At 39.6% G+C, this 17530-nt stretch overlaps 1 protein-coding gene across 2 annotated transcripts in view; it reads right to left on the bottom strand.

Annotated features, from left to right (window-relative positions):
- Positions 1-17530, bottom strand: part of KDM7A (lysine demethylase 7A) — a 67074-nt gene that overhangs the window by 12851 nt on the left and 36693 nt on the right. For both annotated transcript variants that reach the window (XM_084786340.1, XM_084786341.1), the window contains 8 exons: positions 17093-17255; positions 15136-15223; positions 13434-13540; positions 8293-8384; positions 4475-4564; positions 2952-3161; positions 969-1093; positions 623-777 (listed from right to left, as the gene is read on the bottom strand). In XM_084786340.1, coding sequence (XP_084642466.1) covers positions 623-777; positions 969-1093; positions 2952-3161; positions 4475-4564; positions 8293-8384; positions 13434-13540; positions 15136-15223; positions 17093-17255 — 1030 coding nt within the window. The remainder of the gene's footprint in view (positions 1-622; positions 778-968; positions 1094-2951; positions 3162-4474; positions 4565-8292; positions 8385-13433; positions 13541-15135; positions 15224-17092; positions 17256-17530) is intronic.

The raw sequence follows: 17530 nt of genomic DNA, 5'->3' as shown, positions 1-17530 counted from the left end.
GGAGGGGGCTGAAGAGATGGCTCAGAGGTTAAGGACACTGACTGCTCCTCCAGAGGTCCTGAGTTCAACTCCCAGCAACCACATGGTGGCTCACAACCATCTATAATGAGATCAGATGCTCTCTTCTGGCCTGCAGGTGTTCACAGGAGGAAAAAAAAAAAGACTTCAAGGAGAAGGTGCTTTTACTACAGTGTCTGATACCTATTACTACTTACTTGACAATAATTAACACACAGAAGCCTCCTGTCAACAAGCAATCAAATGGCACCATACTACTTGGATTCCCACTAAATATACAGATCAGCCAACCAAAGACATTTTAGCATATGTGAAATTAAGTTAAACTTGAAACTCATTTGGAAGAATAGAGGCCATAAACTATATGAACTTTTAAGTGGCTATTTTTAAAAAGGTGAATCTGCCTGGGTCTTGCTGACCATCACATACCCCTTCACTGGTAGTCTGTCCCTTGCTACTGTACTTTACTTGGCATTCACATTTATCACCTTCCTATGATGAACTACTCAAACATACTTCATATTTTCCAACACTATTATAAATGCATTTTCAATCCTACAGAAAGTTACCTACTGCTATATTAGCAAAAGGACAAAAAACATACTGTTAAGTGGTCTTGGAGATCCTTCGCTTCCCGTCCCCTCTCTTCCTGAGCTCTGTTCTGTCTTCATGTTTGCCTTCTTTGTTGGTTTCTTGTCTTCTTCATTTTCACTATCTGCTGTATAAAGACTCCGATCTGCAAACAGCTGTCTCTCATCTCTGTGCCATGGAGGAAAAATAATTGCTTCAGAAGTAAAGCAGGGCTCTAAATTCCCTTCCCCTCCATTCAGACACAACAGAGAACTCAGACCCTCTCCTCTAAAACAAGTGGCTGTGCAATAATGCAGGGGTTAAATGAACAAAAGGGGACCCACTAAAATCAATCTAATACCCTGATCTACTTCACATACTTAATTATCCTTCCGTTGGTCAGCAGCAATCGTAGGTCGTTATCCTTTGCTCTCCATTCAGGGACCGTGGACGATGGCTGCAGGTGTTTGTTGAATCTTCCATTCAGTTTAGAGTTCAAGATGTCCTTAAAGTACAAAGGAGAACTGACTTAATCTCCACCTTCAGGCAGGCCCACCCAAATGAAAAAGACTGCATACTTCCCCTTCTCGAGTGACCCTGCCTTGTTAAGGATGGACAGCCATCTAGGCTTGCGGAGATCTCAAGTGTCCCATAACCCAGAGCTCTTCATTCCAACACATACAGAATGGCTCATTATCCAGCAGGGCCATTTAGTAATAAAACACATTTTCTAATATAAAATGCAAAATCTACATAAAGGAAATCCAAATATAGGCCTTTCTTGCAGATACTGAAGTGCTGTCACAGGGCCTTAAGCAGTCTCATGTTTCCTGGCTGTTTCCACTTAATGAAGTACAGTTGTCAGCTTTCTCACTCACCCAAACCTTGACCTCATTCATTCCCACCAAGATGTCTGTATCCACACTGCTACAACTAGGCACAAGAGTCACCACAAATAAAAAGAGGTAATAGGAGCTGGGATTATATTTGTTTGTTTGTTGTTTTTTGAAACAGGTGTAGCCTTGGCTGACCTAGACTTACTTAGTAGACCAGGCTGGCCTCAAACTTAAATCAATCCACCTGTCTCTGCCTCCCCAGTGCTGGGATTAAAGGTGTGAACCACCATACCTGGAGGAGCTGGCTTTTTTTTTTTTAAGATTTATTTATTATTTATATCGTATTCTGCCTGCATGTGAACCAGGAGGCCAGAAGAGGGCACCAGGTCTCATTATAGATGGTTATGAGCTACCATGTGGTTGCTGGAAATTGAACTCAGGACCTTTGGAAAAATAGCTAGTGCTCTTAACCTCTGAGCCATCTCTCCAGCCTGGAGCTGGCTTTTTTAATGTATAAAATATTATTTCTTCTTCCCCTTAATAATTAGAGCCTTTCATAATAAGTGCCCAAAATAACTATGGGTTAAGTAGGTTCAGAACTGTTTAATCTTAAAACAACAATGACATCAAATATAAAACCATGTAGGGTTGTAATGACTATATAACTTTTAGTATTTTAAGTCAGCAATACCTCTATCATACTTTCTATTACCTGTCAATCTTCTGCTTAAGGTGAAATATTACAGATGATGCAAATCCTGTCACAAACTTAGTAGCATGGTTTATAAAGGTACCATTTTTCCACACTCTTCTGCCTCTGTCCAGTATACCAGGACTTCTCCAACTTAAACAGATTTATTCTAACAGTCTCCCGTTCTGAGGATTGGACTGGTTGCTGGTGGCTCAAGGACAGGCTTTTGGTATTTACCTCCCTGGCTGGCAATACTAATTCAAAGCTGTGTGTTCACTTGACGTCTTCTGTTAGTTAAGTATCAGGTCAAACATCAACCCCTGAAAGGCATTATGAGCACTTCAGCAAAGCAACCAGCCACTACTTTGCTGCTGCCCTACTATTTGGGTGTTCCCTCAAAACACTCAGCATTAGAAACATGTTGTTTGTTTGAGAAAGGGTTTCACTGTGTAGCCCAGGTTGGCCTTAACTTGCAGCAGTCTTCTTACCTCAAACTCCCAAGTGCTAGGATTACAAGTATGTGCCCATCTTGAAACCATGTTATTTTAATCTATGTCCCTATCTTCCAACTTAAACTTTGATAAAACCTACATGAGAGCAGAGACAAGTCGGCTTGTTCTGGCATCTTCAGAAACCAAAGTCCATGATATTTGGGTAAACATTTATTTATCGACTAATAACATGTCAACAAATGAATGTAATCTAGGCACCTTAACACCACACTGTTGGCTAGACAAAAATATTAGTTATTATCTATAAATCTACAGTAGACACCAGCCAGATTGATAGATACATGTACTGTCTGAGTAGATTTTTTGACCCTGACATATACTTGCCTCCTCCCATGGACACATCTCTAATCTTTTGAGGACTTCCCTTGTATGGAGCTCGAGGATATCTAGGTTAGAAGGAGTTCGGACATTATGATCTCGAAGTTTCCTCATCTTTCGCCGAGAATGATAAGGTGAAGATGCTTCATTTGAAGGCCGTGACACTGGACACACAGTAGGAATTCCCTGAGATTTAACTGGTTTGCCATTTTCATCCTATAAGAATCAAATTCAGAGCATGTTTTACGACAGAGCTTCTATACTTGACTAAACAGTGAACCATAAAAATATTTTAAAAACCAAAGCACTTTCTCTTTAATTATTTAAGAAAAAGTTAAAGCCTCAGCTTTCCTGAGACCTTTATCTCTTTTCTTCCACATACTTTGTAAACAACACATTTCCTTGTTTTATTTGCAGAGTATTTAGGGGGATGGGACTAGCTCAGCTTTCCAAGGGCTGGGATTACAAGCATGCACCACTACGCCATGCTTCCATCTTAAATCTGTAATATTAAGTTGGAGTTGACATTTTCAGAAATGATAGTCCTGTTTATTCAACTGTTAATTTTGAGTCTATTTTTTTGGTTTTACTGTGCATGACACACATATCTGCACATTACAGATAACATGTTATATACTTATTTTTTAAAAACTTTTGATAGAAAACCCATTTACATGCCATTACTGTCACTCTTTAATACCAAGCCCTGTAGCATTTCTTAGGGACTTGGAGTTTTAGGTCAGTGGTAGAAAGTACTTGCCTAAAAAGTACAAGGCCCAGGGTTCAGTTCCCAGCATCAAGGAACAAAAAGATCTGATTAATATTTCTTAGATATATAATTCTTTCCACCCTTTACATTATGGTTGTAAGCCTAGCTGTAACTGCTGAGCCATGTCTGCACCTCTTCCCATTCTATAAACACAGTCCTAGTGTGAGATGTTAAATTACAAGAGTGTCTCACTACTCCATGAATTTCCTCTTATTTCAAACTACATACTAACCAAGCTTCTTCTTTCTAAAGAACTACTTTAATGAACCCCCCCCTTTTTTTTTTTTAATACTGACAACAGCTCCTTAATAAATTAAAACACTTTGTCACATGATTTTATGGGCTTTTATCAAAGGCATTGACCTCTCGAGTTGCTCCAGTATTTTTGGCCAAGGGATTCCCTAATATTCTTTCCTACCCAGCTTCACTCACTTACTGTTTGATCCTGTCTGTCCTCTAATTACATCACATACATTCATCTCTTGGTAAATGAAACTAAATAGATATAAACATTATATTGTGACTTTTATTTGAACTTTTGAAGTAACTTAAAGGATTTATAGTAATTGGAACTGCCTCTGTTATTTTATTACAATACAATATCCTAAATTTCTCTATAAGACATTAGAAATCTATAAAGTGAATTCAGCTTTTTATTCCTTCACTAGAGCAAGCAATTTCAGTTTTGAGCGCACAGTGGCAGATCTATTTGCTTCTCAAGGCAGCCAGACAGCAGACACACGGATCACTTCTATCTTACCTCTATTGCTCGGATTACTTTAGAAAGTTCCTTAATAAGATGCCCAGGTCTAACATTGTCTGGAATTTCAAAGGCATGTTCAGATACAAGCTGTATTTGGAGTAATAAAGATAAGAAAACCAAAGTCAATTAAATATATAAAGTTCTCTATATTTAAAGACACTGCCAGATAATATTAAGCCATTCTCAAGAGTTTATACACTTGGTGGAATGTCACCTAAGGAGATCCACATTATCAAATAAAAATCCTCTTGAGGTTTAAAATGTATTTGTCTCACAGTGAATCTTGTTATAATGCACTGTATACCTCAAATCCTACTGTGATTCTATCTACAACTACTAAGAAAGAAATTAAGGTAAGATTTAAGTCAAAATACTGGTACTAAGTAAATCCTTTTTTTCATGCAAAGTATAATTTGAATAAATTTGAGTTAAAAGTTTAACGGTCAAAAGCAAATGAGAAAAAGATTAACAGGAACAAAAAATGAACTAGTAAATGAGCATATCTACTAGCTACAACCTAATACCATTATTTTATGTATACTTACAGATATTAACCTCTGTATCCTAAGAATGTTTGATTTTGAGATATATACTAGTTTTCCCCCCAACCCTTTTTTTAAACAGGGTTTCTCTATGTAGCCATGGCTGTCTTGGACTCACTTTGTAGACCAGGTTGGCCTCGAACTCCCAGAGATCCGACTGCCTCTGCCACCCAGAGTGCTGGGATTACAGGTGTGCGTCACTATGCCTGGCTACTAGTTTCCATTTTTGCTTTTAGCAGACTTTTTCAGTTTTTGAAACAGGGTTTCTCTGTGTAGCCCTGGGTGTCCTGGAACTCACTCTGTAGACCAGGCTGGCCTCAAACTCAGAGATCCACCTGCCTCTGCTTCCCAAGTGCTGGGATTAAAGGTATGCAGTTTTCAGACTTGTTTTTAGTAGTATGCCTTGCTGAAACAAATTAGTTAACAACAGTAATATGTACTAATGAAAGCTCTGTGTTCTGATTCTGTTACGTACACCTGACTAAGTGTGAATTCATTTAATCCCCTCAATATCAGACTGACATAGATACTACAGGTTGAATATCCCTCATCTGAGATACTTGGGAGCACTTCAGATTTCAGCCTGAAGGTGCTCAACCTTTACAGGTTATAATCAGTTCTGCCACATTATGACTGAGGGAACTGAGACCTTCAGCTAGGTAATTTAAAAAAAAAAAAAAAGTGACACAGCTCACTACTTGGAGAGATGAGATACCTGACTACAGAATCCAGTTTTTTAACCTGTTTATTGAACTGCGACCTGTCTTTGAACAAATATATTAAAAAATGTAGGAATCGGGGCTGGAGAGATGGCTCAGTGGTTAAGAGCGCTGCCTGCTCTTCCAAAGGTTCTGAGTTCAATTCCCAGCAACCACATGGTGGTTCCTAACCATCTATAATGTGATCTGATACCCTCTTCTGCAGATAAAGCACTCATATATAATAGATAAATAATTTTTTTTAATGTAGGAATGTTTGGAAATATACTTATTTTCAATGTCTAATAATACTTAATAATAAAGTTTACTATGCACAGAAATCACATAGGATGTTTTTAGGCTCAACTCTACTCCATGGCTATTAAAACCATAATCTTAGCCAGATGCGGTGGCACACGCCTGTAATCCCAGCACTTGGGAGGCAGAGGCAGGTGGATCCCTGTGAGTTCGAGGCCAGCCAAGGCTACAAAGAGAAACCTTGTCTTGAAAAACCAAAAGAACATAATCTTGAGTAAGATGCAAGTGATTCACTTTAAAGTTCTCAAAGCAATGCTAATACACAATTTGAAAATCACCCATGCAAGACACCCAGTAGACAAGAAAACAATTTCCACAGCTTAAGCTTCAGAGTGTTACATAGCTATTAGCTTGTTTGTGTTTTTCTACCTCATACACATGATACAATCTGACAGTAGAAGGCATGTTTTTACTTTCCTGGGTGTTTCTATAGCACTTTGCCTAATAGATTTATAGCAATAATCCTAAAGTAAAAGGGAACATGAAGTTCCCAGAACTATAGCCTATTAATTATCATTCCCCAATATCTCTTTTTAATAATGATGACAATGATAATGATGATGATGATGATGATGATGGTGTGGTGGCTGTGTGTGTGTGTGTGTGTGTGTGTGTGTGTGTGTGCGCGCGCGCGCGCGCGTGCGTGCGTGCACATGCATGACATGTGAATGTGCCAAAGCATGTGTGTGGAGGTCAGAGAACAACTCTGTGGCATTTCTTTTGGCCTCTACATTTGTCATTGGTCCCTGGGATTGAACTATCTCAGACTTGCACAGCAGATGCTTTGCTGTAGACCCTGAGCATCTTGTTAGCTCTCTGTTTCCCCTAATAGCAAGATTTTGGTTTTAATTAGATATCAAAGAAATCTGGAAACAACCACACATATTTATCATTCATATTATCTAGTGTTATGTGTGAAGTTCCATGGGGTTGAAGTAAAAGTCAAAAGCTCAGTGAAGGAGACATGGATACATTAAACATATTAATGTTACCTGCTTAAGAATATGCTACAGAAGCATAAGGGAAGTAAAAGTAAATGCTAACAAATATAGAACTACTATAAAAGGGCTGGGAATAATTGCAAATAATTGAACTATAATTTAGTCTTGCCCAAGCTGGGCAGTAGTGGCATACACCTATAATCTCGGCACTGAGGAGGCAGAGGCAGGTGGGTCTCTGTGAATTCAAGATCAGCCTGGTCTACAAAGTCAGTCTAGGACAGCCAAGGAAGGATATACAGAGAAACCCCGTCTCAAACAAACAAACCCACCAAAATTAGTCTTGCCCCTTCCATCCCCTCATTTTTATATAGTCTAGCAGAGTGATAAACAACAGGAACTTGCGATCTCCAGAGTTCAGTTTTATATGCTAGCCCTGCCAGTTCTCATGGGAAAGTTACTTAAATGGGGATATGAGCAGCAGTCAGGCCCCACACAGCTGCTCTGAGACTAAAGGAAATCACACGCATAAAGACACGGTACTTGGCATGCTAAGAGTTTAACATGGTTTCTTGTTACTCTACATCTGCATGTTCGTTTCTTAGTATCTTAACTATACCTGCATTTTGTTTTTTCAAACATAAAAGCCAAAGTTCTTTATTCTCTAACCACAATCAGTACATCTGTATATAGTATGTCATGGAGTATAAGCTGTGTATAAAGTGAGTTTCCATTCCTTTTAAAACTGGCACACAAATGCTACCCACAAAACAAAAGTACTGTTTTCTTAATCTTGCCACAAAAACAAATAGGACTAACAATAACAACTTACTGTACTACTATAGTTTCTTTAAAAACTCAATTATGTTATAGAAACATGTTTTTGTTTTAATCCCATGAGGCTGCTTTAGTTTATCCACAGCCATTAACTATAACTGTGTGTGGGGGTGGGGGTGGCTCAGAGAGGGTCGAGGTCTTTGCCACCTACAGTTAGTTGAATTCTGAGAGGGGAAAAATACCAGAGCCCAAAGAGAAGAAGAGGATGAGGGATGCTCAGAGAAAGAAGGCTGCTGTTCCCGCCCCCACACCCCACACCCCCTGCTGTTGCTGGTTTGCTAGACTGCTGGATATCCTGAAAACTGAGATAGGTATTGTCCTAAAGAACCCTACAACCCTAATAAGCCGGAAAAAGTAAAAAGACCTACATCCTTTCTGCCCACTAACCTTTCTCTTGCACCTAGTATTGGGGGATTGGTGGAAGGGAGGTAGAGGCGTAAGAAACCCCACTAAAATAGATAATAAAAAGTACACCAACTTACTTCTTTTTTCATCCATAATTTTAAAGCAGTATGCAGTGCTTTCACTCCCTGTACTAAGTAAGTTTGAGGCTGGAAACCATCTTCTTTCAGTTCTGTTAGGATGAAGTGAGGCAAGGAAAAAAAGTTAAAGTGTTCTAAAGGTATAAAAGGATATTTCAAGTATCAAACTGAACAACATCTAAAACAAGACAGGAAATAATCAACTGAGAATACAAGAAAGAAAAAGAATCAGAACTACATTTAAAGTAATGATACAAACTGCTAATGTTAAACATATAAAAAAATACTGAAAAAAATACAGGAAAGCTTATTTGGCCAGCCTGGTCCAAAAAGTCCAGGACAGCCATAGCTACACAGAGAAACCCTGTCTCTAAATAACAACAACAAAAAAGGCCTCGTAATTAAGCTAGAAATCAACAACATTGATAACAGTAACAGATAACTACAGAAAACCCAAAATGTTTAGAAATTTAAAATTACATGTGTTAGGAAACACATAAACTAAAAGGTTTTTTTTTAAAGCATTGGGACTAGAGAGATGGCCTAGCAGTTAAGAGCACTTGCTACTCTTACAGAGGACTAGGGTTCTCAGCACCACATCAGACAGCTTATAAAAACCCCTAACTCCAGCTCCAAGGCCCTCTCTTCTGGCTTCTGAGGACACTTGTATGTATGTACACACATGCAAACACATACACACACTAATTAAGATATAATTTAAAAACTCAAAAGGTTGGTATCTTATCCAACCCTCTAACTTATTTCTTAAACATCTATTTGAGAGCAGGGGGTGCATGTCTACCACTGCGATTGTGTGTGAGGCCAGAGGACAGCTTTGAGGAGTCCCATTTTTCTCCTTCTACCATGTGGGTTCAGGAGACTTAACTCGAGTCCTCAGGCTTGGTTGCAAGTACCTTTATCCACTAAGCCACCTTATTCTTTGAGTCATGGTCTCTCACTGAACTTGGGAGTTCAATGACTGGACAAGACCACTCACCAGCTAGTGAGCACCAGGGAGTCTCCACCTGTACCTCTCCATTGCCACTACACTTGACTTTTATATGGGTTCTAGGATCCTTATGCTTGTGCAGTAGGCCATTTCACCAAACCCTCCATTGATTATTACTTTAAAAGAATGAAAACACTGCTGGAGAGGTGGCTCAGTGGTTAAGAGCGCCGCCTGCTTTCCCAGAGGTTCTAAGTTCAATTCCCAGTAACCACATGGTGGCTCACCATATATAATGTGATCTGATGCCCTCTTCTGACCTGCAGGTGTACAGGCAGATAGATCATTCATATACGTAAAAAATATTTAAATCTTTAGGGCTGGAGATATGGCTCAGTGGATAAGAGCACTGTCTGCTCTTTCAGAGTGAGTTCAATCCCCCAAAAACCACACGGTGGCTTACAACCATCTATTCTGGAATCTGATGCCCTCTTCTGGCCTACAAGTGTATATGCACATGGAGCACTCATACAATAAATAAAGTCTTAAAAAAAGAAAACACACACACACACTCACCCCCCTCAGACTCCTTTAACTAACCTAAATCTGTTAAAGAGGTCAATAAAAAGCAACTCTAACACTTCAAATGGTATAAGGCTGAAAGCTTTCCTTTCCAGACTGAAAAGAAAAATAAATGGCCACCTTTCCTGTTCTTAGTTGTGCCCTCAGGGCCTTTCCATACAGTAAAGGGATAAAAATAGGTATAAATATTAGAAAAAGGGGAGCAAAACTGGTTTGTTTGTTTGTTTGTTTTTAAGACAGGGTTTCTCGATGTATCTTTGGCTGTTCTGGACAGCCTCAGGATGGCCTCAAACTCACCGAAATCCGCCTGCCTCTGCCTCCCTGAGTGTTGGGATCATAGACCACTGCGCCTGGCTACAGAGCTGTCATTATTACAGAAGATGTTACAGCCTTAGTAGTTGAATCGATTCTCTGTACTAACTCTTGTACTAGGTGACACTGACAAGGACTTGTCATAACTACCAAATACTAAAAACAATTCCCAAATATTCAATAATTGTATGTAGATTCGGTGTATAAATTAACATGTTTATTTAATGGAATAGTATTGGAATGAAAAGTGAAAATTACAGTTATAGACAATAGTTGGATAATTCAGATGTGGTAGTGCTTGTCTCTAATGCTAACAATCAAGTCTCATCAAGAGAGACCCTATCTTGGGCTGGAGAGATAGCTCAATGGTTAAGAGCACTATCTGTTCTTCCAAAGGACCCAGGTTCAATTCCCAGCACCCACATGGCAGCTCACAACTGTCTGTAATTCCAGTTCCAAGGGATCTGACATCCCCACACCAAGGTACATAAAATAAAGTTAATAAAAAAAAAAAAAAAAGGAAAAAAACTATTAGAGAGAGAGGTGGGGGAAGGGGGAGAGGGAGAGACTCTATCTCAAAACAGCAAAACAATGCTGAGTAAAAGGTCCTCACAGGAGGGCTGATAAAAAGACTCAGTGGGTAAAAGTGCCTGATGACCTGAGTTTGATTCCTGGGACCCACAGGTAAAAGTTGTTTTCTGTCCTCCACACATGCAGTGGCACCCCTCCCACACCAAAATAAATAGATAAAATACATTTTTAAAGGCCATAGGATAATATCAGTTTGAAATTTTTATATGAAATTTACAAATGGAAAAGGAAAAAAAAATCTTTTCATTTAAAACATGGGAGCTGGGCATGGTGATGCACACCTTTAATCTCAGCACTTGGGAGGCAGAGGCAAGTGAATTACTGTGAGTTCAAGCCAGCCTGGTCTACAAAGCAAGTCTAGTACAGTCAAGGATACACAGAAAAACCAAAAACATGGGTGATGAAGAAAAAAAAAATTACTCCAAACAATACAACAGTGATTAAGTACAGAAAAGAAGGAAAATGTTAACTTACACTGTAGGGATAGTACCAAGTTTTATCTTTTTTTTTTTTAACTCAGTGATAGATTATAGAAATAATTTTTATCAATTTTGTATTCAGTAACTGTGTTATGTGTATAAATTTACACACACACACACACACACACACACACACACACACACATTTAGTGCCTTTTTTGGTTTTAAAAAGAGAGTGATTATTTAAAACAACTCAAGTGTATTATTTCATACATGGCCAAAATTCAGGTAAGTGGATGCAAAAGCAAAACATTTCCGCTCCATCCAGTGGCTGACTTACAAAATTCCAGACTGGCTAATCGTTATTATCACTTGCATGAAATGCAGGCTGGAGGTTCATATATCTATTCTCACTTAACCCACATCATATAAGCTTTTTAACAATAAATGTTGGCAAACTGTCCACGGTAGGAAGTAAAGGGTTAGTGAGGAAGACCGTGCTGTGGTTACAAGATAACCATTCCTATTTCCAGGATGAATGCGTATGATGGTGGCATAACACATCCATGTGCACCTCTTTTAACGAAGGCTGTCACTCAGATCATCTCTCCTCAAGTTAAACAAAAGCAACTTAACTGGTGCTTTGAAAAATGCCTGCTTGGGGCCAGGTGGTGGTGCACGCCTTTAATCTCAGCATTTGGGAGGCAGAGGCAGGCAGATCTCTGTGAGTTTGAGGCCAGCCTGGTCTACAAAGAGAATCTAGGACGGCCAGGGTTGTTAAACAGCGAAACCCTGTCTCAAAAAACGTTTTAAAAAAGGAAAGGAAGTTGCTGTAGTCATAGTGTCTCTTCACAGCAATAGAAACTCTAATTAAGTTAACAGAGTGGCCCACAACTACCTGTAACTCCAGTTCTGAGCCATCTCCTACCCTCCTCTTATACCAGGTGCACATGGGGCACAAACATACAGACAGACCAACACTTGTACACATGAAATAAAAATAAATATTTAAAGAGTATGACCATTTGCAAACTAATTGGAAAAAGAAAACACATTATATTCCCACTAGCACAGAGAATGAAAAGCAGAAAATGAAGTTCCAATCTCCAACTTGACTGCTCAGGCATTAAATCAGAATACAAATATATCAAAACCCAAAATTGTACCATGTAAAAAAGATCTTCAAGTCTAAACATACAGGGGATCTTTAACCATTTTTTGTGTGTTTGGCAACAGGACTGTGTCTAGGGCCTCATGGCCTCTTTTTCCTTTGAGACAGAGCTTTCACTAAGTTGTGATCCCTCTATTCTAGCCTCTCAAATAACTGAAAAGAATTATAAATCTGTATCATCGGGTCCAGCTAACAACATTTTCTTCAGTTAATTTGTATGCTAACAGGTAAATTAAACTATCTAGCATAGTAGCCATAATGGTGATTGATAGCACAAACATTCAATGACTCAGAACACACAAATAATTTCCCTATTATTTTCTTAAGCTTATTGAGCTGAAGGTCTTACTACATAACCCTAGCTGGCCTGGGATTCAGTTATGTACACCAGGCTAACCTCAAACTCAGAGCTGTCTACCTCTGCCTCCTGAGTACTGGGATTAACTCTTTAAGCAAATATTTGAGAACAAGTGTTAAGTAATAGTTTAGGACACAAACCACATTTTTGAGAGCATAACACTAAAATGTGTGCAGGCCAACCCACCACCAAATGAAATCATTATTTCCGGGTCACGTGGGTATGCACCTGATTTCTAAGAATAAGGAGGGGATGGCTATGGACCAGATACTCTAGCTCAATGGTTCTCAACCTGGGGGTTGCGGTACCTTTGGGGATCAAATGACCCTTTCACAGGGGGAGCATACCACATATCCTGACTATTATTTACATTATGATTCCTAACAGTAGCAACAAAATAATGTTAGGGTTGAGGTCATCACAACATGAGGAACCGGATTAAAAGGTCACAGCACGAGAACCACTATTCTAACGGCTAAAAAGAGTCTTAACAGGGAGGGAAAAGAAATAAGAACTTTTTTTAAAAGGGGAAAAGCCAGACTGGAAAGATGATTCCGCAGTTAAAAGCATGTATTGCTCCTATAGAGGACACTCCCAGCACTGTACTCACATGCACACCCCTCCCGACACATGCATGTACATAATTTAAAATAAAAATAAAATAATTTTAAAAGGGAGAGTGACATCGAGCAAAGGGTCTCCCAGAAGAAATCTGCAAATATACATCATATCACAGACTAAGGTGTACAAATCATTCAGTACCTTTCAGGGTTTCCAGCAAACTTTTGGCTACAAACCAGCATATGGCTTCAAAGAAAGGGAATTTGAAAAGATCTGGTGTTTTTAGTCTTTTCTCCATCTCATAACACCTAAATGGATGAAATTTGAAAAATAGTATTCATATTAACATTTCAAAGTTAAATGAAGGCAATACCATGATTAATATGAAGGTCTGTCAAGACAGCATTTTTGACAAGCCTGAACTGTGTGTGATCTTATCCGGTTCTGACCTCAGTAAGTGTGACAGTCTACCTAAGAATTACATTGGGGCCTGGTAGGGTTGGAGAGATGGCTCAGAGGTTAAGAGCACTAACAGCTCTTCCAGAGGTCCTGAGTTCAATTCCCAGCACCCACATGGTGACTCACATTGGGGCCTGGTGATGGCGGCACATGCACTCAATAGGCAGAAGCAGGTGAATCTCTGGGTTTGAGGCCAGCCTGGTCTACAATATAAGTTCCAGGATAGTTAAGGCTACACAGAGAAACCCTGTCTCAAAAGGGGAAAAAATTGTTTAATTAAAAGATTGAAAGATTACTTTGCTTTCTGGGATTTGTATCCTAATTTTAACAACAAGGAATTTTTGGGGCTCCACTAATAAAACAGTATGTTTAAAGATCACTCCATGTGCGATGCCCACCAACATCCTGTTCAGGCTCTGCCACCATTCAAAGTCAAGATCATACTTGGCATTAACCAAGGTATAAAGATAGGGATCGTAGTTTGTACAACACTGGTCGTTTGTCAGAGAATCCCAACAATAGCGCATGTAGAAGTGACCTTTTCCAGAAATAGGTCAGGTACAGAAAGATTAAAACTTTTACCTGGTAGGGATGTAACCTACCATAGCTGAAAGCCTTGTGCTCTGTAGAAGCCACCACGTCGTTTGCTCATTGCAAAGGCCAGAACATTAAGGGACACCATACATACAAAGAGTTGCAAGAGTAACCACATCAGGGAATCGCAATGATGCCTGACCTCCCAAAAAGGATTCCCCTTCTCAGGCCTCATGCAGTGCCTGTCAGCAAGCATTTCACTATGTATCGGCTCCCAGTGCACTCTGCCTAGGTACGGCTAAGGGAGAAAGTCAGCACAAAGGTGCTGGGATCAACCCCATCAAAAGGAGAAATAACTGTTCATCCTTTATTGCAACAAAATGTGAGGGGGGCTGACAGCAGCGCCGTCTTAAAGATTATTCCAGCTACACAGGTTATACCAGGATCTGATTAATTTATTTTTACAACACTATTTTATAGACAAAGAAAAGCATACACATTTTATAAAATTGTGAAATGTGAGAAGTATCATCATATTGAATAAGTTATCAATTTTATTTCACATTTGAAAGGATCCACCAAAAGTTCCCAATCCTAATCATTTCAAGGCCTATCTCCATAGGATCTTAAAAAATATTGTAACTTTCCATAATAAACAAGCATAAATGTTCTAATTAAGAACAAAAGATCCAACCAGGCGTGGTGGCCCAGGCCTTTGGTCCCAGCAGTGGATCGCTGTGAGTTCAAGGCCAGCCTGCTCTACAAAATGAGTCCAGGACAGCCAAGACTACACAGAGAAACCTTGTTTCAAAACAAAACAAACAAACAAACAAAAAACCAAAGTCAAATAACAGCAAAACCAACAACAACAAAAAGAACAAAAGATCCTTTCAATACTGGTGACACAGACCTGAGCTGCATGCCAATGTTGAGATTGTGCAGAAAGTTGCCCCCAAAAGCCATACAGTCCTGAGAAGTGAGCACAGCGTGAATCCACCCTGAAACACACAAACCAATGATGTTTCAACTTCTAAACTAAACAATGTTAGCTACCTGTGAAATAAGTAACTTAAATATCAGTATAAATTTATTTCATACCCTAGTGCTAAAGAAATTGGTGCTTATTACAACGGATTGACTTGTTCATTAAGTATTTATTAAAAGCCTGTAACATGTAAAGTTTTACGCTAACTCTGAGGGGGAAAATGAAGATTGGAGCAGTGGCCACTGATACTTTTTTTCCTTAACTTAAAAACAATCACCTTTACGATGGAGGATTTTACTCTGAGGCCAGTCAAATCTGGTTTGATTTAAGAAAACATATTTTGCATTGACGAATCTAAGACTGGCTGAGCAATCTGCTTCCCAAGTGTCACATGAGAAGACTAAGCAGGGGGGGGTCAGGAACACTGGGACGCCCTACTCCAAAAGAAGGAAAGGCACATTTAATTTACACGGGTGGGACCTGGACCTGTACATTAAATGCCAACATTCAAATGCTTTATTTCCCATTAGGGTGTTTTCAAAATGAGAGACATTTCTACTAGATGATGTCTAACTTTTTGTTGTTGTTTGTTTTGTTTTTTGTTTTTGCAAGACAGGGTTTCTCTGTGTGGCCTTGGCTGTCCTAGACTCATTTTGTAGACCAGGCTAGCCTTGAACTAACAGAGATCCGCCTGCCTCTGCCTCCCAAGTGCTGGGATTACAGGCATGCGCCACCACACCCTAACTTTTTAAATGTTGGCAGATTGAACATAAAGGCATAAAAATATAAATTCTGCTGGGTGTTCATATAAGTAATAAAGCATGTTTAGTATAACCGGGACTAGAAACTAAAATTCTATTATTTAGACAATGTACTTATACATGGTTTTGGCACAATTTCCAAGAATACAACTGCCCTGTACATCAAAGAAAACTATAGCATTAGTTTGTTTAGAAAGCTTATCAGCTTAAAGCAGAGACTCTCCCAATGCAGTCCTCAACCTAGCACCATCAGTCAGCAAGGTGGTAGGGTGTGAACTGCCAGGCCCATCCTGCATCTACTGAACGACAATCTTAAGAGAAAGGCCCAGAAGTCTGTGATTTACCAAGCCCTCCTCTGACACTCCAGGAAGCTGGAGAGGCCCCAAGCTCCACCACTGCTAATGAATTTCAATTGTCCCTAGCTCACATGTACTGATCTGCACTCATGCCTCCAACATTGCTGTGAGTCCGTGCTCCTAGAGAAGCAGCATTCCTTCACAACTTATCTTTAACTTCTTCCTTACGTACCCCGGGTGGTCACTAAATTGACTTTGTAAGAAGTTATTTATGTAAGATGTAAGATTAAAAAGGACACAACAGAAAAATTATAATAAATGGTAGCACTAGAACAGGATTTAAAGGTAGCCTTTCAAAAGCTAACCTAATACTTGTAGATAAGGACTCATTAATTTACTCAAGCTTGCAATTATTATTCCACCCCAGGGGCAAGGACAAAGTCAGCAGAAACTATCATACAATGGAACTCAGTCAGTGAGAAGCTAATCAAACGTAAGGGGAACACAGGGCTTCTCGAGAGCTTTGCAGACGGAGCACGCAGAGGCCTTGGGACTGATAACCACAGCCCTGTAAGGTAGGAAGAACTGGGTTCACAGGATCCAAAGCAGCTCCCACAGTGTCCCAGCCTCCTGATCTGCCAAGCATACTCCTGGTTATAGACAAGGAACTGTGTCTGGTTATTGCTGGCTCTGCCAAGCATGTTCCTGGTTTTAGACAAGGAACTAAACTATATCCATTCTCCATGCATCAGGGCCTCAGGGAAAGCCTTGCATCAGCCCAGCTGCACCAACCACGGAAAGTAGCAGATGAGAGTAAAACCTTACCTGTAGGAACAAATAAGGTATGCCCCTGCTTTACCACACATTTGTAGCATTTATCTACTTTATCTCCAAAGAACACCTCACTCTGGGTCACAGATGAACTCCAAGATTCATAGAGTGCCAAATTTTCATTTGTTGGCTTTATCAAATAAAAAATCTTCTCACCCTAGAAGGAAGTAATCATACTACTTTGAGAAAGAAAAGCCAATCGCAATTGGTACAATTTCCCAATAAAAGGATCTACATTAAGCTTAGTAAGGTTTTGTTGTAGCCGGGGGAGGGGGTGGTGGTGGTGGTGCACGCCTTTAATCCCAGCACTTGGGAGGCAGAGGCAGGTGGATCGCTGTGAGTTCAAGGCTAGCCTGGTCTATATAGTGAGTCCAGGATAGCCAAGGCTACACAGAGAAACTCTGTCTCAAAAAGCAAAAAGATTTTTTTGTA

The sequence above is a fragment of the Acomys minous genome (assembly GCF_964271855.1).
Source record: "Acomys minous genome assembly, chromosome: 6".
Taxonomy (NCBI): domain Eukaryota; kingdom Metazoa; phylum Chordata; class Mammalia; order Rodentia; family Muridae; genus Acomys; species Acomys minous.
This window is presented reverse-complemented; position numbering and strand designations above follow the sequence as displayed.